Source organism: Saccostrea echinata, unplaced genomic scaffold, assembly GCF_033153115.1.
Source record: "Saccostrea echinata isolate AGI-Se365-2 ecotype Australia unplaced genomic scaffold, CSIRO_AGI_Sech_v1 ptg000045l, whole genome shotgun sequence".
Lineage (NCBI taxonomy): Eukaryota > Metazoa > Mollusca > Bivalvia > Ostreida > Ostreidae > Saccostrea > Saccostrea echinata.
Window position 1 is genome coordinate 3,360,597 of NW_026889794.1, and position 23,806 is coordinate 3,384,402.

At 33.6% G+C, this 23,806-nt stretch overlaps 1 protein-coding gene across 1 annotated transcript in view; it reads left to right on the forward strand.

The window, feature by feature from the left end:
* The first annotated feature begins 260 nt into the window (after positions 1-260).
* The window catches only part of LOC133201638 (A disintegrin and metalloproteinase with thrombospondin motifs adt-1-like), a 93,249-nt gene continuing 69,703 nt past the window's right edge, over positions 261-23,806 (forward strand). The window contains exons 1-17 of the mRNA XM_061337427.1: positions 261-348; positions 3,542-3,690; positions 3,938-4,063; positions 10,827-11,165; positions 11,264-11,291; positions 12,031-12,198; positions 12,876-13,046; positions 13,180-13,350; positions 13,427-13,597; positions 14,023-14,130; positions 14,229-14,402; positions 14,892-15,062; positions 16,487-16,657; positions 16,937-17,044; positions 17,232-17,405; positions 19,118-19,288; positions 20,541-20,711. Of these exons, the coding sequence (XP_061193411.1) occupies positions 261-348; positions 3,542-3,690; positions 3,938-4,063; positions 10,827-11,165; positions 11,264-11,291; positions 12,031-12,198; positions 12,876-13,046; positions 13,180-13,350; positions 13,427-13,597; positions 14,023-14,130; positions 14,229-14,402; positions 14,892-15,062; positions 16,487-16,657; positions 16,937-17,044; positions 17,232-17,405; positions 19,118-19,288; positions 20,541-20,711 (2,659 nt within the window). The remainder of the gene's footprint in view (positions 349-3,541; positions 3,691-3,937; positions 4,064-10,826; positions 11,166-11,263; positions 11,292-12,030; positions 12,199-12,875; positions 13,047-13,179; positions 13,351-13,426; positions 13,598-14,022; positions 14,131-14,228; positions 14,403-14,891; positions 15,063-16,486; positions 16,658-16,936; positions 17,045-17,231; positions 17,406-19,117; positions 19,289-20,540; positions 20,712-23,806) is intronic.

The following is a 23,806-nucleotide window of genomic DNA, read 5'->3' on the forward strand; positions in this document are numbered from 1 at the left end:
TCTTCAAAATTAGAAGATTTGTGAATATATCTGTTGTATGCATTCTTTTGGCAAACTTCTCTATTTGGTACAACACTACAATTAACAATATAACTACTGGTCACCGTATATCGCCGTACAGAAACGCTTCATGTTTTTACAATTCTTATTTTCATACGAATCTTAGCAGGAAAATAGCTCCATTTCTCCTACCTCCAAGAGTCGAGTTTGGTATCTTAGCATCAATTTTTCTTATATCAATTTGGCATAAATCAACGCGAATGGCTGTGAATACAGACAGAAATTCTCCATCGCAGGACCAGTACGAAGCCATAAACTGGAACGAAGATGACGAACCTGATGTTATAGGTACGAGAGCCCCTGCAACCGGAACAAAAGTCATAGCACCCATACTTGGAATTTTGATTAACATGCCAGTATTTTTGTCAATGATTCTTACTGCTGTGATTTATAGGTGGAAAAACAAAACTGTGATTGTTGTAATGGATTATACACAAGCCTTCAGTGCAATCTGCACATGCGTTATGTCCTGTATCTGCACTCATATAATGAAAAAATATTGCAAATATTCACAAATGCCTTTGACTGCCAATGAATACATATTAATTCTAAGTTCTTCGGGAACAATTGCTTTTTTCACAATTGGCCTCATCGCTGGACTTACCGGGCAAACACTGACCAAATCAATAATTGTCAGTCGGATATTTTGTATATTAGAAACATACATCCAAACACATCTGTTCATAATAACGCGCCGGTTTAGAACACATGGAAGGTCGTCAAGAACTCTATCATTCTGTGGAACTATTCTGGTCATCACGAATCTGATGTACTGGGCTTTAAATTCCTACAATCGTGGTATTTTTTCTGTGACTAGATTTGGATATTTCAACAATATAGGTTTTATCAGAACGACACTGGTTCCTTTACTTACTTTTTACAGATTTTTCTCTGCAATGCATGCTTATTCTATGTACTACAAAAATAAACAGTGATATCTGTGTGTATTTGTTGTTTGTTTGCTTTAAGGGTCTTCGAGTATTTTTCACTCTCGTTAGGATAGCATCGATGGAAAGCTGCATAATTGGCCCGTGTACTCCACGATTATGGCCATTGACCTGGGTAGGATGCTTTTCCTGCTTCTGATAAGACATATAACCTCATTTAATTGGACAGATCTCTAGGATTCGTAGAGTTTGACATTGGTTTATCAAAATAAAACACTGCTATAAATAATGTCATTTTATCTTGATAATTAGGTTTTCATTAATGTTTTTGTTTGATTTTTATTTATTTTTACGTCATCAGGTAACCTGTTGGAATTTGTTTTTGTCCGTCGTCGTGCGTCGTTCCTTTCTGTGTCGGTTCTAAACTTTTGAAAATTTTCAGCGTCTTCTCTTGCTTATTAATATTGAAGTGCATATATATATATATATATATATATATATATATATATATATATATATATATATATATATATATATATATATATATCAGTGCCGATAAATATAACCAGAGGCGAAAACAATCAAATCAGTGATACGACTTTACACGCACGGCCTTGGTTTGATTCTACCTTAAATTATTGATAAGAACTAATAGGTAACTGTATGTTTGCGCCATGAAATGGAAATTCTTATTTATCATTTCTTTATGTGAGTATTTCGAGTATTTTCTTTCATTTTCTTTCACCTGTTAAAATTTAGAGTTGAAAAATGTGCTGATTAATCTTGCGTATCAAACGGCTCATAATCCATAATCATGAAAGAATGGTCATATGACTTGATTACGAAAACTTTTTTTCGCTTATTTGTTAAATATTGATCGAATTACACTTTTCCATCTGTAAAAAGAAAATATATGTATATGACCGCTGGATAGGGGATGCTCAGTCCTCCAAGGCACCTGCGTGATCGGAAGGTCATGTGTTCGAATCACGGCCGCTAAAGACCTAAGTCAATAAAAAGAGGTAGCATTTGTTCCTTTGCCAAGTGCTCGGCACTTTTGAGTGAAAGTTGTGGGTCCTTCGGATGAGACCTTGACAGAAGGAGGACCCGTGTCAAGGTAGGCGTTGGCACGATAAAGAACCCTCACTGCTCAATGGCCCTGAGTGCCGAGTAAAGGTCTAAATGTGAAGCCCTTCACCGGTATCTGGGGACGTCTTTATATGAGTGAAAAATTCTCGAATGGGGCGTAAAAGAACACACAATCAATCAATCAATCCAAGGCACCTGATCCCACCTCTGTTTCAAAGGTCTATATTTCCTCTACTCACAATTTATATTGTTAAATAATGGGTCTTTTGAGCACGATTACTATATATAACATCATATTTTATATCTGATTTTATAAAATATTGTCTGCAACTATATAATATATATATATATATATATATATATATATATATATATATATATATATATATATATATATATATATATATATATATATATATATATATATATATATAGTGATTCAAATATTTTACGCAGTTCGAAACCAACTAGGGAAACAAAGCTAGAATTTTTCCTCTTGCTAACAATTGCATATGTCATCCCGAACTCCCAACCCAGCATTCTTGGAGTTGAAAGCAGAATAATTAAGTTCACACTGATCCAGTTAGCACAATATTTCGCAAGACGGCGTACCTGTGCAATCTCAATACACAACTGCAGAAAAAATGTGTGATTTTTGTTGTAATTCTTAATTCAAATTAATAATATATTTAGAAATAATGTATAGGTTTAGGTTTAAGGGTTTCAAGTGATATCTGCATCATAATTAACATTCAAAAGAAGGCACAATATACATACGTACATGTATAACTTTCAAAATATTCATCATATTTTGAAACCAGACAAGTATATAACGTCTATAGGGTGTTGAACCTGGACGTGTCAGTTAGAATACATGTAACAGAAATAGCTTTAAAAATAGAATTCAAACTGAATAAGACGCTGAAACTTCTTTCCAATTGGAATGATTTTGATACATGCCTTTAGGGTTAAGAGTTGCACATAAGATTCCATACCATTTCTTGCGAGATGTACAATAGATCAGTATGCTGGAGTTTTCTCATTTCCTTCTGTAGAGCAGGAGTGGAAACATTGGCAAAACTCTTCAGCATGGTGGCATGCTATAAGTGCAATGAATTCGACTCTATTGTTTTTTTTTTTTACTTTTGTGATTAAGCTGAAACATGACGTTAATAGGCAAGACATGGACAGATTTGTTGATATCAACATAACAATAAAAGCAGCAAAAGAACAGAGACAACATTAGCTGTATTACTTCAAATTTTGATGGTTATCAAACGATTTGATTTTCATTATCCGAGTAACAAAGATCACCCTACAACGCTTTTCTTTTCTCCCACAGTTTGTTCGGGCATTTACCCTACAACGCTTTTCTCCCCCAGTTTGTTCGGGCCTGAAATGCAATTACTTTTCATGTTGATAAATGATTACTTCTTTCCTTTTGCTCTATTGCTTTGGTTCTCCTAGTCAGATTCCAGAGGTGATCTTTCATGTCTTTATCGTAGATGTGTACAAATGTGAAATAGTGGACTCCAGTACGTACTTCACCTGCACTAACAGCACGGAATGTCCTGCTACGTGTTTTTATCAGACGGAACATTCAATTTGTGGGGTAGAGGTCATAGATGGCTACTCCGCACGGATTTGTGCTTGTGTAGGTAAGAAAATTTGATATACAACACATCTCAATCATTTTGCATATGAGGTTGTCTATATTTTTTCTAGAATTTTTTCTGCATTAACTGAGTCTTCCTCAGCTTGGTAAACAATGTGAATTAACGGGAATTTATCATAAACAACTCACATGCTTAGAGAATAGTTTGAAAAGTTGATTGGGGCTAATTGAAGACCTTCTTTAGATATTTTGTGGTAACAGAATACTTTCGCTAACTTTCTTACAGCACACGAATGCTCCAAGAATTCAGACTGTAGACGCCATCACTGCAGTTCAGGATACAGTTCCATCTGTTCAACAACGACTAATAAGTGTGAATGTCAGCATACTTGTGGCCATAACTCTGACTGCAGTAGGTACTCCTGTCCACAAGGGGGCGACATAGTATGCTCTGCAGTCTACGGAACAACGCACATATGCGCATGTCAGACGACATGTGCTACGCATGCGGAGTGCGATAACCATGCATGTTCTACAGGAAGGACATCCGTTTGTTCTGGGGGTAGCTGCCAATGTCACAAAATCTGTAGAACTGATTCTGAATGTCCTACCCAGGTCACGTGTTCATCTGGCACTATGCCTCGTTGTTCATCTTCTGCCAAACATACCTGCACCTGTGAAACACGTTAGTAAAAATGGTTTTTCCTGGTAAATTAAGAAAAAGGTTATAAAGCAATTATATTATAACTGTCAAAATATTAACTTTAAATGTCTGAAAAGACTGTTCTACTTTTTTCCATTCAAATAAATTAAACCGACTTTCTACATTTTCGGAGAAGGAGAAGAAATAAGTATTGCGGTTAGGCCATTCCAATTTGTGTGTGTGTGTGTGTGTTTAGTGTCCGCGTGCGCTTTGGTTTTTGATACCCCATATCAGAAAAAAACAAACAAAATCAGGAGTCCAAAAATTTATTATTCTGGTCGAAATCTGAGAATTCTCTCAATTTCTCTAAATATTTGTTTACAATATGTCATATTAGTTATATTTTAAGCATTTAATACTTTGATTTTGCTGAAGAATTGATATTCCTACAAGAAAAATAGATTAATGAAATCAAATCCCTTGAATGACGTCATTTTTATGACTATGAAGCATGTGGGGTTTTTTTGTTTGTTTTTTGTTTGTTTGTTTGTTTGGTTTTTTTTTTTTTTTGGTCTTGTTTGTTTGTTTGCTTTTTCTTGCGAATAGGTAGGTGGGTCTTTTAATGATGGGTGAACGCTAAACAGAGAAAAAACTTGGAATTGCCTTACTTGTGCAAATCCTGAGAAAATAAATTTCTACACCCTTCGAAGTATGATCCTACATGTAACATTTTACTTTTCAGAAAGCAACTATGTTAAAGACTGTACTTCATCATCTGCTTGTTCCCACAACTACTGTAATACAGGGCTAGTACCCTATTGTTCATCACGTCACTGTGGTTGTACAGGTAGGTAAGGAAGTGTGTCTTTCGGCTTGTCAATTATATCACAGAATGATTACCGATCTAAAAAAATAACTCCGATACACTACAATTCATAATGCAAGGATATACATGAACTGCTTTACTGAACAATACTGAAATTACAGACTCGAAATAGGTAACTAGAAAGTTTCAGGAAGCATTACAAGTGATTAGAAAATTACCAAATTAACATTAGATATTATATTAGAACTATATAAATAGCCAAAATATAACTGTATCACAGAAAGATTTAACGTATCCCTAACGAAAATGTACTATAGTAAACTATAGTTTACTATACCGATACATGAAGTTAACTGTAGTTTACTATACCGATACATGATGTTAACTATAGTTTACTATAGTATCAAAGAATTTACTAATGTTAATCAAAGTTTTTAGTATAGTTAATCAATATATCTTTGCTATAAAATTCAGATCGTTATATTTTTTTAAAGTCCTACAAGCAATTTCGGTATATTAAAAGAAAATATTACTTATATATTCACAAATTATTTCAAACATTTACATCATAGAAGTGTAATTTAAGATATATAAAGGCTCTTAACATTCAGTAAAGCTCACAGTAAATAAAAGTATCAAAGTATTTACTATGGTTACATGTAACTATCGTAAATTTCTCTTTACAGCAACATAATAGGTCAAGATATAAATATTAGTGAAATTACAATATAACAGGACAATTTTTTCAATGACTCCATTAATAATTGATGGCAGATACTGAAATAATTTAACTGAAATAGTCCATTACAATTAATCACTCCACTTCTATTATTGCATGTTCAAAGGTCATAAATCAACTATTACAAACATGATCAATATACAAATAATACAACAATAACATGTATTAACCATTCGGGTTCCTCAATCAATCTACTAAAATAGCATGATCAGTAAATATATAAATCTTAAAATAGAATATCAAAACATACTTTACATGAACCACCCCACTAGATTCATACACCAAAAGTCATGTCCATCTCGCCGTCCATCCGTCTTTCCATTTGTGTAAATCAGGCTCATATAATTATCTTATTATCCTTCATGGATTTTTTAAAAATTATTTTAAAAGCATAATTCAATACAAACAATCCATCATTTTTTTTATCAGAATGTTTTCTTTTTCACCATTTTGATATAATACTGATTTTTGTATTTGGTAAAAAAAAAATCTAATCATATCGCAAAAAGGAAGAGAGGTTTTACAACTAGAAGTCTAAATTCGAAATTTTAACCGAAGGAATAAATATAATAATTTCTTTACACCATCAATATCTAAAATAAATGATTGTTTTACTTTAGATAATTGGGGGTTTTTTTCTGCATGGAGTTCTCACTGGCATTGGTATTTAACATCCTGAATAATAACATGTATACTTTTTTGTGGTAGACCACTTATTATAAATAAATTAAGATGATGTCCTGATATTTACCCGTATTTGAAAACAATATTTGAAGTCAAGGGTCTTCGCGAATCAATCTATTGCCAGTTCAGCTTTTTTATTGATGACATATTATACGTAATTGTCTTCTCGCTTCCTTTACTGTTAAAGAAAAATCATTTTAAAAAATTAAATAAAAAAAAAAAAAATAAAGAAACATAAAGGTGGGCTACATACTCTTTCGTTGAGATAAACCATTGTGATACTTATAAACATTACTCACAAGAGTTGAAAACAAAGGTCCATCAACTTATGCTGATTCTTTCATTTCCTTATCATTTTTTAAATAAGTAAACAGCAAAGCTTTTTTATGTATAAGGAACTAGAAATCTTGCTTAGTAAGGAAGATTAAACGTCCCTTCCAATAATACGATTTCAACAGGTTGGAGAGAATACTCGAAATCGGGTATTATCCGTGAAATCGCGTATAGGGCGCATTTTGCCGAGTCAACTTTCACCTAGAGACAAATGTTATCTAAAGGTATCACTAGCCAAATAACAATTTGGAAGTCTGAATTAATGCGCATATAACAACAAATACCCGTGGAGCTTAGTACATTTCATGATCTGCACCCAAACAAACGTTCGTTCTGCTTTTATATTTTATATAATGTTAAATGTATTTGCATCTTCTTCATGTTCATACCCAACACAACAGAACTATTAAATATCTTGAATTTATAATATTTCCACATCAATACGACAAACATGAACATTTTGTAAATAATTCAATTTATACGGAAACACATTTCACACACAAAATAATCTGACATTTAAACAGGGGGTTTTCTATCGTATTTGATTGCTTTAACATTCATCTTGTGCATAAAAATAATTCATTACAAAATGTATAAACTATTTAAGGGTTAAAATGTTTCAAATTATGGCAAAAACTAATATAACGCGTATATTATTTAGTTTTTTTTACGGGGGGGGGGGGGGGTTATGAATCTATTTTCATCAGTTGATTTTTTTTGTCGTTGAACAGCATTCCTTACATATATCTTGTACCAGTACATAATTATGTTTTATAAACAGAGAATGAAAATTAAAGCTAATTTCCAGAAGTTATAAAAGGCGACATATTCTTTTTTATTTTTTTTTTTAAATTATTAAAATTTCCTTTGGATTACACATGCCTCCAACGTTTTAGCAAAGACAATGATGTTCTTAGCAACATAGCTTGTGAGAGAAAATAACTGTTGATCATTTAATTTCGCTGAGTCGGCAATATTTTACCAGTTTTAGGCGACTTCAGGGGACGAAAGTGAATAGCTATAACGGTTGTTACTAGCTGCTTACATTAATCATTCCTTGTCCGGACTATCTCGGTCAAGCGAAAATTAACCTCGAATGTGTTATGCATGTGTTCAAGAGAAACATCCCTCCCCTTTCAAAATAATCAAATTAAATGTAAAATGTTATTGTAGAGTTTTGTGCTAAACGTCATTGAATGGTATATATTCATTGCATGATAAAGAGAGAAGATCTATTCATCTAATAAAAATCATATTGATTCCCTATTTTGCCCTCTTGAGTGAATAGAATTCTTCATATCTCCAAAACATTCATGCAATATTTGTTTATATACCGAAATAATATGAGGTTAAAATAGAAACCTGTTATTTTCTACCACATTCGACAAGTTTTAAAAATAACTAAACTTCATTTTATTTATAACACATTTTTCACCATAGATGAATAATAACAAAAAGTGATAACCATGAGTAATAAGTATCACAGATTACAGAAAAGACAGGGAATTATGAAGTTTTAGTTCCCTGTCACGTGACGTACTGTCTAGAATCAATCAGATAACGTATTTTAGCATATTATAATGAGGTTTAAAGCGATTTAACCTAAAATAAACTACAGACTCTGAAGGGAAAATCTACCCTGTCTATCCAATACTATAATAATAATAAAAGAAAGTGTCTCCAATCTGTATGGATGATTAATTAAAAACAATGCAGCTCAAGGCTTAAGCTAAGACGCGATTGAACACTCCACTTCAGTTTGTTCTTATGTATAAAAAATAAAAACAGTATAATATGTGAAAACTTTAATATATAATTCATATTTGAATATTAGCTCTATATTGAGAATGTATAATAAGCACATGAAAAGATGTGCGAATTGGATTTTTTTTAATTTATTTATATGAACAAAGCCCCCCACCCCCACCCCCTCTAAACGAAAATCCTTTTAAAAAGACATCTCGTTCTCAATTTCCACAAAAACACACACAGGTAAAATAACGTCGCTTGCATCAATCAAAATGCAACCAAAACATTGGCGGGTTCTTTGAATGAAAATTTTTATGGTAAACTGACATTAAAATATTTTCTTTAAAAAATACGCACCTCCTCCTTTCCCCGCGGGAATTGCAGGACTGTACACATACACCATAGGAGGAACTGATGATTTTACTAAAGATTCTTTACCTTTATCAATATACACTGTATTAATTTTTAAAAATGTATTTAAGTTTACATGCATGCACACATGTAGATATTAAATTTATTTCATTTTATATCATTTTTCAACCTGCTTTCCCTTTGTTGTTTTTTTATGTTTGTTTGTTTTTATTCTATTTTTTTTCAATTATGAAAACGTCGGTATTCTATATCGATGAGAAATACATGTACTTACCAACTGAGGAATAATTCAAATTTAACGTGAAAGGGACGCCATACATTTTTAAGTAAAAAATGCATAACACAGCGTTAGTCGTTAAATTTCTTCAAAGTTTTACATTTTGTGAATAATGCACAGGTTAAGAAATTAAATTGGGGAATAATTTATAGGGAAATAAACACAGACGACATGTAGTTATTTGTTTTTAGAACTTGTACTGAAAAATAATGACTCCACCGTGCCTTCTTTGCTACCCCAGCAGTGTTTGTCATGTGATTTTAAACTTGTCAGACAACCATTGAAATTGAGTTCAATAAAAATAAACTCCCAAGATACTGATGTACAAGTAACACTAACTGACACAATGCGCCGTTGCTTTATTTTTCTGTTTTTACAGAAAGTTGCACGGTATACCCGATTTCGCGGATTCAACGATACCCTGATATCGAGGACTATACGCGATTTCACGGATAATACCCGATTTCGAGTATTCTCTCCAACCTGTTCAATACTTTTTAATATGGGCGTATGAATAAGGAAGTTCAGACATACATGTTTAAGGAATAAACAGTAAGTCCTTAAATACTTCCTCAATAGCAAGTCTTATTGTTCCGCTTTCTAGTCATATCTTTAGACGTGATGTGTTTAATGATACACAGTGTCTTCCTTTAAGTTAATAATCTAAAATATTTATCATCTTTACAAGATTTATTTAACGGCCTATTTTATTATTGTAAGGGATAAGATGCTTTTAAAGAGAGTTATACAAATGTTTATACACATTATCGTGAATACGTGTAACCCATGACGGATATTAATTTTAAGTGGTAAATCAGAATAAGGTTTTATATGAATACGCCAAGTGAGCATGACCTCTGAACTTCCATTTATTAATTGTTTTCAGGAACTTGTCTCTATCTGTTTACCTTCGTTTATAGAAAGAAAGGGACACTATAGAATCATTTTAATACTAATGATATATTTTTATGTTCGTTGACATTGTGGAATATTAGTCCGCAGTAAATGAAATACTTCTCAAACTGTCATTCTTTAATTAATCATAAAGAAAATACTTTTCAACTCAGCTATAGTGTGCAATCAGTTCTTCATATAAACATGTATCGCAAATCTATATAATTTCTCGTTCAGCATGCTTTTAAACATTTTTTAATCGATAATTTGATAGTCGTTATTTTGTAAAGGCTAGTTTGTAATCTTTTTACAATTAAAGAATAATATATATTATAATAGATTGCTTTTGCGAAATACATTTTAGAGTAATAATAAAATGAAGAACAGGTTCACAATTTCGGTATTTGAAATATTCCTAAAAATGGAATGCATGAAAAAAATGGAAGAAAGCATTATTTTTACTTAATAATGATTCTAATTTCCCAATTGGAAAACCTTTATCAAATATTTTTAACAATTTCAGACTGTCTAGCAAATAGCGATTGCCATCAATACTGTCCTCACGGATTTGAAAGGAGATGCGAAGGTAATAAATGTTTCTGTCGAAGTCTGTCATGCAAAGCCAACTCAGACTGTACCCTACACTCCTGTGCATCAGGATATACTCCCATCTGTTCACCCACTTCACACACGTGTACTTGTGGCCGTATTTGTCACAGCAACAACGACTGTTCCCATACGAGGTGTACAAGAAGTGACGCTATGTGTACGACTGCGCAAAGACATACGAAAACATGTACCTGTGAAACGACGTGTTCGAAAAGCACAGATTGTTCCAACCACAGATGTTCAAATGGATACCTCGCAGTTTGTGATTCTGCGTCATGTGTGTGCAGAAGTCATTGTAACGGTGACGCATCTTGTCACTCTCTACGATGTAGCCCGGGAAAACAACCGTTTTGCTCAACATCAGACGGCTCTGCTTGTATGTGCTTTGGTAAATTTCCTTTTTATAAAATCTGCATTCTAAATAAATTCAAAATAGACATCGTTTAAATATATCACAGTGTATGTATCATGAATTTGTGGCTTTAGAACAAAGAATGCTGGTGTAAAGTTGAGGGTAATCCCCCGCTCTGAGAAATTCCACAAGTCATGGAAAAATTGTATTTTTCAAAACTGTGTCGTCACTATCATGTTTTACACATTTGATTTCTTTACTTTGTTTATTACTCATTGATAAAATCTATTTTTCGGTTATGCTTTTAGGTATGTAAAAAGAAAAAAAAAAGAGCCTCACGCATGATTTGAATGATCTTAAGGTCTTCAGATGACATTACTCGCAAAATAATTTTTGAAAAATATATTAACTTATCCATGAACTTTGAAAATTGTGAAATATATTGTCTCGGAGGGGAATTGTCCTCGCCTTGTACGCCCTCATTCTTGGAAGTTTTTATTTGTAGAATGTACAGCGGACTCACATTGTTCACATCATGCATGTAGTAGCGGTTACCACCATAAGTGTAACAAAAACACGTGTACATGCCAACCAAATCCGAGTAAGCTGGTCATTCTCATTCAGGTCCATGAATTTAAAAAAAAATGTTTTGTCATTTACATTTTGCTCTTATATAAGCTAATGAAATTATCTGTCAAATTTTCAAGATGTACTACTTCTTCATGCAAATGCACATTCATAACGGATTTCATTCACGAATACACATATATACATTTGCTTCCCAAAAAAGTATTCAAAACACTACATTAGTCAGGTAGTGATAAAGGAAGTTTTCCGTATATAATCATTCTTAGATAAACCTCATATGCTATCTTAAGTTTCTGAACACATTTTAACACAGTAAATGGTGGCTGGTCATCCTGGGGCACATGGGGCAGCTGTTCTACTTCCTGTGGAGCCGGAAGACGTATACGTCACCGCAGTTGTAATCATCCCCGACCTAAATATGGTGGAACAAATTGTGTTGGCAATTCTCAAGAAAGCCAAACTTGCTCACAACCATGTCCAGGTAGTTTAAGTCTAATTCCAGCAGCTATGTGATGAAAGTATGTACTAAGTATGTACTTAGTCTGCTGAACGCATTTTATTCTGATCCTATTGTTTCTCTAAGGAACTCTCCTAAGCATTTTGATTCCAACGTGACAGGATTAAATATTACTATCTTTCAATTTTTTTTCAGAGTGCAAAAAGGTCAAGTTTAACTGAATTTCATACGAAGCAAGGCATTTGTCACCTGTGTTTCTCTCTACCATTTTAATTCTTTATCATAGTAGATATTAAAAATATACCTCACGAAAAACTGACATTACAAAACTTTCAGGGGTTTACCTCTTTACCATCAATTGTTTTCTTTAATTTATTGACAAAACAATACGTTCTTCTGGTCAAAGAGCTCTTTTCCCTGAGAGAGAGAGAGAGAGAGAGAGAGAGATATCTTTACTATGAAGAGATATTCTTTTAAGATTTCGCATAAACGAAGAGATAGCACTTGAAATCTAAAGGTATCTCTTAGAATTAAAGGAGTTATTTTTAAACGGCGTGTTAAAAGATAAATCTTTGTTTTCGGAAGAAATACTAAGATGGCCTGTCATAAGTAGATAGAAAAATGACTTTTTTATCGTCTTTTTCTAATAAATACTGTGCAAACATTTTCAAACATTGTAAAACTAAATACTGTATATATAGTTGACGGAGGATGGTCTGTTTGGAATTCTTGGTCGTCCTGCTCAAGGTCATGTGGAAGAGGATCGCAAACCCGTAGTAGAAAGTGCACGAACCCCGCCCCTGCCAACGGAGGAAAAAATTGTGGTGGATCTAATCAAGAAACCAAAAGCTGTCAAGTTACACACTGTCCAGGTATTTTGACAAAACATTACGTATACCCATGTACATGTTATTATCTTTTTAAGATATCATTCACTTTATAAACCCCCAAGCCTACAGAATAGTAATTTTAAGAAAGCATACCTCAATATCATCTTTCCAATAGTGAATGGCGGATGGTCAAGCTGGGGCCGATGGGGTGGATGCTCTACAACGTGTGGAGCAGGAGCTCAAATACGGACCAGACATTGTAATCACCCCACACCAGCCTATGGTGGGAGAACGTGTACAGGCAGTAACCACGAGTCACAGAGTTGTTCCCAGGTTCCATGTCCAGGTAGGACAGGTTCTGCTTAGCCGTGAAATTAGTTGGTCATTTTGAAATACAAAATAAGCACGTGTTCTCACTTCAGTGAACGGGGGATGGACTAGTTGGGAGAGTTGGTCAACCTGCAGTGTAACGTGTGGTGCAGGAATAGAATCTAGAGTCCGGTCTTGTACACAGCCAGCGCCAGCACACGGAGGAAATCCATGTACTGGAGATCTGAAAGAAACACAGACTTGCATCCTAGCACCTTGTGCCCGTATGCCATTTCTCACAAATATTCTTTTTTTTTTTATTTTATAGGATTAAAATGTGCATGAAACAAAGATTTCTATAGAAAATGTTTCAATTTGATATTTATCGGTCGGGCTCTTAATTTGCCTCCCCGTTCATCTTTCTGCAAAGTTTCCGGAAAAGTTAAAAAAAAATTCAATGGATAATCTCGGAAAAGGTAATCTTGATACTGTCTTTTCCGACATATTAAATAAAAGTGTATATAAGGTTTAAAATGAAAAAAAAACTGGAGTAGGCTTCAGTGCATACACTTCAAATGTCAGCATTTTTTTCATTTATGTTAGATCACTTTTGTCCTTATAAAAATACTGTTATTTGCTTCATTTTATCATAATCTAGTTAACAAGGTGTAGGTTTGGAGATTTTCTTGTCTTTTCTACCTGTACGCAGGTTCATGTAAAGACAGTAGTGCTCAGTGTGGGTTGTTGAAGGACGTTTTCTGTGCTCCAGATAACGTGGACGGCCAAAATGTTTGCCCACACACCTGCGGACTTTGTCGTAAGAAAAAAAAAATATGTAAAATGTAAAAAGCTGAATATTTGATATATTAATGCAGTAATCTTTTAATAATTTAAGTTTATCTATTATAATTCAAGCGGTGGATGGTGCTTGGGGGACTTGGACAAAATGGACTGTGTGCACTTTGACCTGTGGGGGAGGGGTCAAAATGAGATCACGTCTGTGCAACAACCCATCCCCCTCACATGGTGGACTGATGTGTAGTGGATCTGCACAGGGTGTAGCCGATTGCAACACTCAACAATGCCAAGGTGATAAGATACACATTATAGGATGTGAGATTATATTATCCTATATACAGGACTGATGATGATAATTAGCACATAATTGTCTTTAACACTACAAGACTTGGGTCTTTCTTCTTCTGAGAATTTGCCATGCTTTTTTTCATCTTCTATGTGGACAGAATGATCTGTTTTATACATTTACGTTATAAGTTAAATTTTCGAAAAATTACACCACCATAAAGGCTTCAAAGTAGGTAGGCATGAAAGCGCTTAATAGCTAATTTGAGTATTTTTAGTATTGTAAAGTACTGTGAAAATATTTTTGAAATAAAATTGTATCTCTGTGCATGTATTTATACTCATTACAAGAAACTATAAGAATGATATATCCGTCATTAGCATTAATATATTTTCTGTGTTGATTCTAGGGTACTTGATTAGTCTAGGAGAATAATAGCATACAACTACATGCTTAATAGTGAACATAAATACATATATAGATTTACATTTTAGTTGACGGATTATGGTCTGTTTGGGGAGACTGGACATCATGCACTTTATCTTGTGGCGGAGGATCACAATACCGGTTTCGGTCATGTTCGAATCCCTTGCCTTCGGGTGGTGGAAAAGATTGTGTCGGCAGCTTACACGATGTACAATCGTGTTCACAAACACCCTGTCCAGGTAACTTTTCAGTTTAATATATTGTTCACCTCGTCTGAACGGGATAACATCTCAAGTGTGAATGTATTCTTTTTTTCTGTGTTCTATTTGTCATTTTTTATCATATAAGAAGATTTCATTTACTGAGGTATGTCACGTGATACACTTCCGTTTCTGATATCGATGCGCGCCCGCGGAATATGATATCGACGGCTTGTTTGTTATCACCGTGTCTAATGAAAGTAAAAGCCATTCCAAGTTTTTTTTAAGTTTGTCGTCCGGGGACGTATTTGTTCTGAGGAATGAAAATTTAAAACAAAAAAAAAACCCGAAGAATCTAGACCTAAAAATATTCGAATGTCTTTAAAATCCGTTGAGGTCGCTTTACCATTCCTTCTTTACATTCTTTTCAAGGCTTATGATAAAAATTGGGATTTTTATATACTTTTAGTTTTAGTTTAGTTTTAAAGCAGTATAGCGTGGTGGTTAGCATGTAAGACTCGAAGGGAAAATTGATAATCAGGATTTTTATTGCTTCGATTCAAACCTTAATAATACCATTTTGCCAAAAGAATTTTCCGCAGAAATGTTTTGTTTGTCTTAATTTCATAGCTTTCAAGGATAAGAACTTTGCTCTAAATACTAAATTAAGAAATTGAATATGAATTGTACATTTGAAGCTATAAGTATTTTGTATGCTTTGTTCGCTTATTTCCTTTCTTCCTGATAGAGAGAGGGTTATGAGTTTTGGGTGGATTCTAAAGATAAAAAAATGAAAACGTTTTGGAGAATACAGCAGCTAGGAATGCTAAACGTTTTACAAAGCTTACTAGTTTACAGGTATATTGTCTCAAGGCTGTGAGTCTATTTTATGTATCGGTAATTCCACAAATACGTATTTTGGTTTATCAGTTGAGGTGATTATATAATATAACTATTATAGACTCTAGTGGACTTTAGTTCACGGTCAGTGTATGGTTATATATTATTCATGTCAAACAATATTTTTCTACAACACAGTGATATCGCTTGCACTGTATTCTGTCAGTATCACTTGACTGACAGACAGTCAGTATCACTTGACTGACAGACATGAGTCCTTAATTATAACAGTCTACATATCGACCTTCACTGGTCCATAATTGAATCGTATTCTACTCACTGACCTTAGCGAGCATATCTCTAATCACAAAAATTTTGATATTATAAAATGCCAAAATTACGCTCCATATAATAGGAATCTACAGTAATGACAACACTAGTCAATAACAATGCTCCTGTTAATTATTTAAAATGTTTTGAAATCAATTGCAGGGGAATAAAACCTAACACAGTTGTTTTTTTTTTTTTTTTTTTGGGGGGGGGGGGTGGAATTTGGGAAATGCATGAAAAGAACGCTATTTTTATTTTTGAAAAATCAATTAACTGGGGTCTTCATTATTTAGTGGACGGAGGCTGGTCGTCTTGGACAGATTGGTCATCTTGTAGTGTAACCTGTGGATCTGGCCACGAAACACGGACACGTGCCTGTAACAATCCGCTTCCTCTGTATGGTGGCAGGTCATGTGATGGAAACGTCACAGAAATGAGGTCTTGTAATCAATCCGTGTGCCCATGTAAGATTATACATCTTAGCAACACTTTCAGTTTTGTTGTACCAGATTTAAAGAAAAGGGAAAAAGTTGTGTAAAATGTCAGAAAATAAGGAAAATAATGTAAACTGGTACCTAATTATATGATTGGTAAAGTCTTTATATGAATTGTTGCTAGAGGGGAATGTTCAATGTTGGTAGTATCATTTTGGCAGTTTATTATCAGTCCATTATATAAAGATGTATTTACTCTGTAAAATACCTTTTATCTTTCATTAAAAATGAATATTCGATTCTCCTTAGATGTTTGTAAAGACTTGTCCCCCGACTGCCAGACATTCAAAAGTATGTTCTGTTCTCCTGAACATCCCTCTGGTTTCCAGCTTTGTCCAATCACGTGCGGAACATGTAGTATGATTCCATATGATTTAATAAAGTTCCATTTGTATAAAGAAGAAATTTTATAGTAAATATTTCTATTTTTCACTCTTCTGTTTGCTTTTCCTTTTTGTACTTTCCTTTTGAATTTGCTAAAAACTTCCTTTGTTTTCCGAAAAATAATCTTTATTTTTAATTATCTATTAACGTATTTTTACAGGAGTCGATGGTAATTGGTCTGATTGGTCTTCATGGAGCGTATGCAGTGTATCCTGTGGCAACGGCACCAAAACTCGTTCCCGTCAGTGTTCCAATCCTGTGCCAGCTTATGGAGGGAGAGACTGCAATGGGACATCTAGCGAAATAGATAATTGTATTCAATTACCATGTCCAGGTGAGTTTCATGATTAAGAATTTAAACTTAGGGAATTACATGTACTTAAAGCATTAATTAATTAATAAATCTAGTGAGTTGTTTAATATGTTAATTAAGTAGGAAAATATAAAGAGAAATCAAACACTTATTATCATTAAAGTCAAACACTTATCATTAGAGTCATTTCAATCTGATCTATTGCAATCAATTCCCGTCTGCCATCATCTGTCATTGATAAACTTCAGATTACATTCACTTAAGATTTAACATTTTGTTACGTTCCGATAAGTTTACCTGTGAAATTCGGATTAACTGTTGTTGACAAGTTCCGAATAAACGGACCCTGAACCCGATGTGTATAAACTTCTAAATGTCAATGAACAATGAACGAAAGAATTGAACAATAATTGATTATTTGAACTTTATCAATTTGATTTATGTATTGTAATTACAAAGCGTTATATTGTATATGTTCTATATAGGTACAACGTTATTTAGTAATTTTAGTGGTTAAAACCCGCTAACTTACAAATTAGATATTGATTGTGACGTTATTGGTATCTGACGTTTATACGTCACCATAACAACTTTTGTCTATAAAAGACAGCTGTGTTGTGTTTAGAAGTCAGTCGACTGTGGAGAGCGACTTAGCATCTCTCGAGTAAGACAGTGGTATGTACAAATATTACCAAGTCTAATTACGTTTAACCATATATTGTTTTTTGCGACATTAGTTCTTATAGTTTATAACCAAATTAATGGTAACGTCCTGGATCGGTTCATCACTATCAAATAACGTTGTACCAACCAAGTTTATCATTGTGCTTATAGTTGAACCATTTGATCGTCTTAATAAATATCATAAACTTAACAACGTGTTATTCATCACGGTTCTAGTGCAGATATTATAGTGAACTAAAATTTGGTCATTTCGCCAATTATTTAGTGGACCAAAAATTGGTCGTTATTCCGATTGTATATAAATTTTGTGGACAACCATTTCAACCTGGACCAGTTAGCAGAAACCAACAGCGGCCCACGATTAATTGATTAAGTAATAATCTTATACCCTCGGTTTCGTTACAATATTTATGGTACATTTTATATGCAACATCCTCAGATTAGGACAGATGTTGAGGTTTAATTGACCAGGATCCTGTACCCTTTCAATTGGGAATTTTAAATCGAGAAAGTGGCAAAATATGAAAATATTGATGTTTTACATTATTATTTTATTTTTATTTTTGAAGAAAAAGTTACATTAAAGGCTTATTCCTTATTCACATCTTTATGAATCATTAAAGTCTTAAAATTCGAGTGTTTTTGAATATAAAAACCACTGAAAAATTCAATCTGCTTGTCATTTGGGAATTTTACCTAAACTTTAGGGAAAAAAAGAGTAAATTTTCAATTTGGATAGGGTTCTTTTACAGGACCTGGATATAAGGGTTGTTAAGCCCTTAATGTTCACTATTCAATAAAACGAATCTTACCAAATACCTTTTTACGTGTGAGACCAAATCCTCCAAAATACATATTTCTGAAAATCTTTTTCTAAGTTTCGAAATATTAAAGTTACAAGAAATAATCCTGGATCCTCTTGCAAAACTGACTTAAACTGTAAATTTTAAATTATATTCCCTGAGAAAAGTGCTCAGGTTCTGAAAAAAGAGGAATGTTACATATCGATCGCCAGGCTGTCAATGTTAACCGTTTCGCTGGTCTTCCAGTTGACGGAGTTTGGTCAGACTGGACTAGTTGGTCATCGTGTTCCCTGACTTGCGGAGCTGGAGTGCAGACACGTGACCGACAATGTGATAATCCAGCGCCCTCTCACGACGGACAATTCTGTTCAGGAGACCCTTACGGGATTCAGAGTTGTACTGAACTGGAATGCCCTGGTAAGACCTATTATTATGAATATTGTATTAAAGGCTGAGTCTACCTAAAATGTGACAAATGCTCATAGTTTTTTTACGTTAAAAAATCAATTTTACAGAAGAAAGATATAGAAATTTTGAATTAACGAGGTTCGCTCCTGAGCTTTTGAGCAGATTTATATCTTAACCTATATTTCAAAAATTCTGCATAAAGTTTTAATTCTTACAATAAATTTGGATTCTGCAATGCCAATTAAACTATATTCAGTTAAAACTCCATGATTAAATTCCATACCAAAAGCATTAATTGAGGAACTATATTTTGTGGCGGAATGTTTTTAGAAGAAAATGATAATTTTTTTTTCTCTTTCTAAGTATTTAAAGTATGTTAAGTTTGCATTCCTATCTTTCCATGCAGCCTGCACACAGAGTTATTTTGTACAGTGAACTGTTTTATACTGGTCCTAAATTATATATCAAATAAACTGTCATGAATTCTATCATCATATTTGATAAATATAGCAAATATATTGTGAAAATCAAGAAAAAATATCACTATTTTAAGCTTAAAATTAGCACTATTTTAGTAATATCTAAAAATTAACATCACAGACCCCCACTTTTTATTTTATTTTCTGAATATATAAGATACTTTTAACCATTCTTCTTGAATTCAGTAAAATGTCATTACTATCAAATTATTTTTTTTCTTGTTAGATTTTTAATGCCAGAAAAATGAAATTTTTTGAGTGTAAAAAGGACAAATAATTGAACATGCGGAGTAATTTGAAATTTTTTTCGTTGTCACAAATTTTAATGTGTCTATTCAAGATGAAATAAGGCTGTGTTTGTTCCCATAATTTATTGAATAAAAAATATTGTAGGAAAAACTTTAAGAATTGATTTATGTGTAAGATGTATTTACAGTGCAAAAAGGTCAAACTAAATGCTCTGTAGCGCCAAAAGAAGCGCATTGACCCCAAGCACTGCATCAATATTCAAGTCATTATGCTTAAATTAGATATATATTTAAAACACAGTATTTTGATTGCAGTACGTATTTTTTTTTTATAAATTGTTATCGAACATTCAGGGGTGTATAGTTTTTTTGTCTGTCCGTCTTCCTAGCTGTCTGTCTTTCCTGTCCGTAACTTTTGAATGGTTGACGTTTGTGCCAGTGTTTTACAGGGGCGTGTGTTTTATAAACGCATTTCTTTTATATTTTGTTGAATCTTAAGTGATCGTCGAGTTTTATGTAAATCATGGTTTACAGTTGACGGGGGCTGGAGCGACTGGACAGGGTGGTCGCCCTGTAGTGTTACGTGTGGTACAGGAGTAAACACTCGAACACGTGCATGCACGCAACCTGTCCCCATGCATGGTGGATTGAATTGTACAGGAGTTGATTCAGATACACAACCCTGCAATAAGACCGACTGCCCAGGTTAGTTTCGCTTATCACCACAATCTCTTGATATAGTTATGTTGTCGTAGAACGTGCAAATAGTCCTTTGTTTAATTTGCAATTAAATTAACTTCTTGAATTTGAGTTTAATAATACATGTATACTTACCATTTTAAGATTCCAACGAAGGTTTTCAATAGAATTGATCTTTAGCTTCATACCTTATCTCTGTCAGTTGCAGACTTTTATAGCTGTGGTCCCGTTTGTTTAATTCAAAAAAGATGAAAACTTGTACATGTACATGTATCGTATCTTAAAGAAATGTTCCAAAAACACTCAAATACTGTAATGTGCAATACCAATATTCTGTATGCAGCCGTTTGTGAAGACCATGATCCGGGCTGTCCAGTGTTTGCCAAGTACACCAATATGTGCGCCCCAGACAACCCACAGGGTCCCATTACCTGTCCAAAAACCTGTGGTATATGTGGTAAGCACTTGGAGCAGAATATTTATGTGCTATTTATTCACATTCCGGGAGATATTTTTCTTAGAATTAAAAATCTGTTAGCATTTGGTAAATTTAGTGAGTATACAATATATTTATTTGCTAAACATCAGTCACGCACTTTAAAACTTCTGTTTACCCAATGTGTAAGGGTTTATGAAATAGCAGACATTACACTTGAAAATTGTTCGTATTTTAAAAGTCTACTGAAGAAGCTTCACATTTTGATTTTATTCTTTATGGTGTCCAATTTTAGTGTACATTGTTTATCCATCAGTCTTTAAAGAGTCTAGACTGATCAGAACTTTGTTTATACAAATGCAGTAATTGATGGTGGTTGGAGTTCCTGGGGATCATGGTCTGCTTGTAGCGCCACATGCGGTGATATGATCGCTAGGAACCGGAAACGTGTGTGTGATAATCCAGTCCCAGGCAACGGAGGGAAAGATTGCGAGGGAAAGTCGATTGAGTTGGGGTTGTGTAACGTCACGGCGTGTCCAGCAGGTGCGTTCTCATTTGTTTCATTGTGTTCGTATCTGAATTTTATTTCCTGCTGAGCAATTCATAGAAGTTCCGTTTGTTCAAGGATTCATTGTGATGTGAAAACTCTTCTCTTTGATTCAGACAAATTGTATCTTTTACACAAAGATAAGTACCTCTGTAAATAAGATATTCAACTTTCAAATCTTATATTGTAAAAATGATATCTTTGTGTAGTTGAGAGTTACTTTATTGGGAAAAAAAATAAATACATTCCTATTTTTTGAAAAGAAATACAATTTGATAAATTAATATCTAATTACGAGATATATTCTGCCTCCTGTGTGAATAGCTATTACAAATGTATGCCATAATTTAAGATTATAACATTAGTATCATTCGCTATAGGAAAACCTTGTCCTACCTGTGATGAGACTCTCTCGTGTAGCTGGAACTCTACCTGTGATATTTCAGAAACGTGTATGATTAGGTCCTATACTGGATACAAATTTACTGTACACTGCTCTAAGGTAAGAGACGTTCACCAACAGGTTCTGGTCATAGTTAAAGAGAGTAAAGTATAATTAAACTCTGTGAAGGACAAGTGTAATTTATACCCTTGAAGAATATTGGAATCACTGAGTTCGTCTTCCGAGGTAAATATCATTGCTTAAGGAAATTTTAGTCTTATCTAATCTTACAGATGCAGTGCATCTTTGAATTTTAATGAGATGCAGGCTTTGATTTTCCTCTTGTGGAGTATATCTCTGCCCTAAAGATAACTATATTTTGGTCCTTTGGCAAAAGATGTGCAAACGATGTAGAAGGCAACATCCTAATTTAAAGTAATAAACATTGATGTTTGGTTAGGTCTTTATGACTACTCTATGAATAAATGAAACAAATACTAGTATAGTGTTTTGCTCTAAGGTAAGAACTTTGTATGAATTTTTCTTGATCATTAAAGTTTGATTTAGGTCCGCAGCTGTTACTGAATGATAAAGTTAAATTACGGGTGAGCAGTACTTTTAAGTTAGAGCTTACTGTGATGATGACATACATATACACTTTAAGAGTTTTATAATATTCATTACCACAGATTACTTCATACTTCTTTAAAGGATTTTTGATTGTAGACGACACAAAGAGACGATAGACGATACAAAGAGACATATGTCTAAGAAGTTTATTAGCTTAGCTGAAATTGCACATGACAAGGGTATACATATAAGGGATCTGAATAACGTGAAATGTCTATCCAATCCGATGTTAACATTCTGTATACAAATAATTGGGAAAATGGATTTTTGGTTAAATACCGTTTACTAACATGTACCAACAATGGCAATATTCCTTAATGACATGTACAGGTTATTCCTGCATATATATTTTAGTGCAATTCTGTTATACTTGAACTTTCAGGAACGCGTGACATTCTCGACACCACATAATTACTAATTAGTGTCTTTCAAATGGGGATCTAGATTCTCATTGGTTGCTGGCTCATCAATATTCATAACTTATCACAAATATATTGTATTATTTCAAGCAGGTAAAAAAGAAAAAGGCAAAATTTTGAAGTTTTCTTTTCTTTCTGCGTGTTTTCTAGATTGCAAAAATTAGCACACATTAGAATTAGTATTTCAATGACATTTATTTAATTTCTAATGTTTCTTTCGGTGGCAGTAAACAATTTTTCACGTGGAAGCACTTACGCTGGAAACATATTAGGATCTAGCATAGGAGGTGTAGATTTGGATGGTTATCAGATACTTTCCAATACGTAGATTGCATAGAAGTCAGGCCCGTAGCAACGTTTTTCAAAGTAAAGAGGGAGGGGCAGCCTCTAAACATTTGACAAGAAGAAAAGGAGAAAAAACTCCTTAAAGTGTAAGGGCTTGTACAAAATTGTGAATTTAACGTCTATTTTGGAGGAGATCTGTACCAACACTATATGAAATACTGCACGTGTACATAAATTGACGTATTCAAAATTTAGCGCAATCAATGTGTATTGAGTAGTTGGTGAAATCATGATTTAGCGTTACACATGTCTGCGCCATGTATTGCATTTATTTATGATTTATTAACGGTAATCATGAATTAGCGCATTCTTGTTCTCGCCAAAAGCGCTAAAATATGAAGC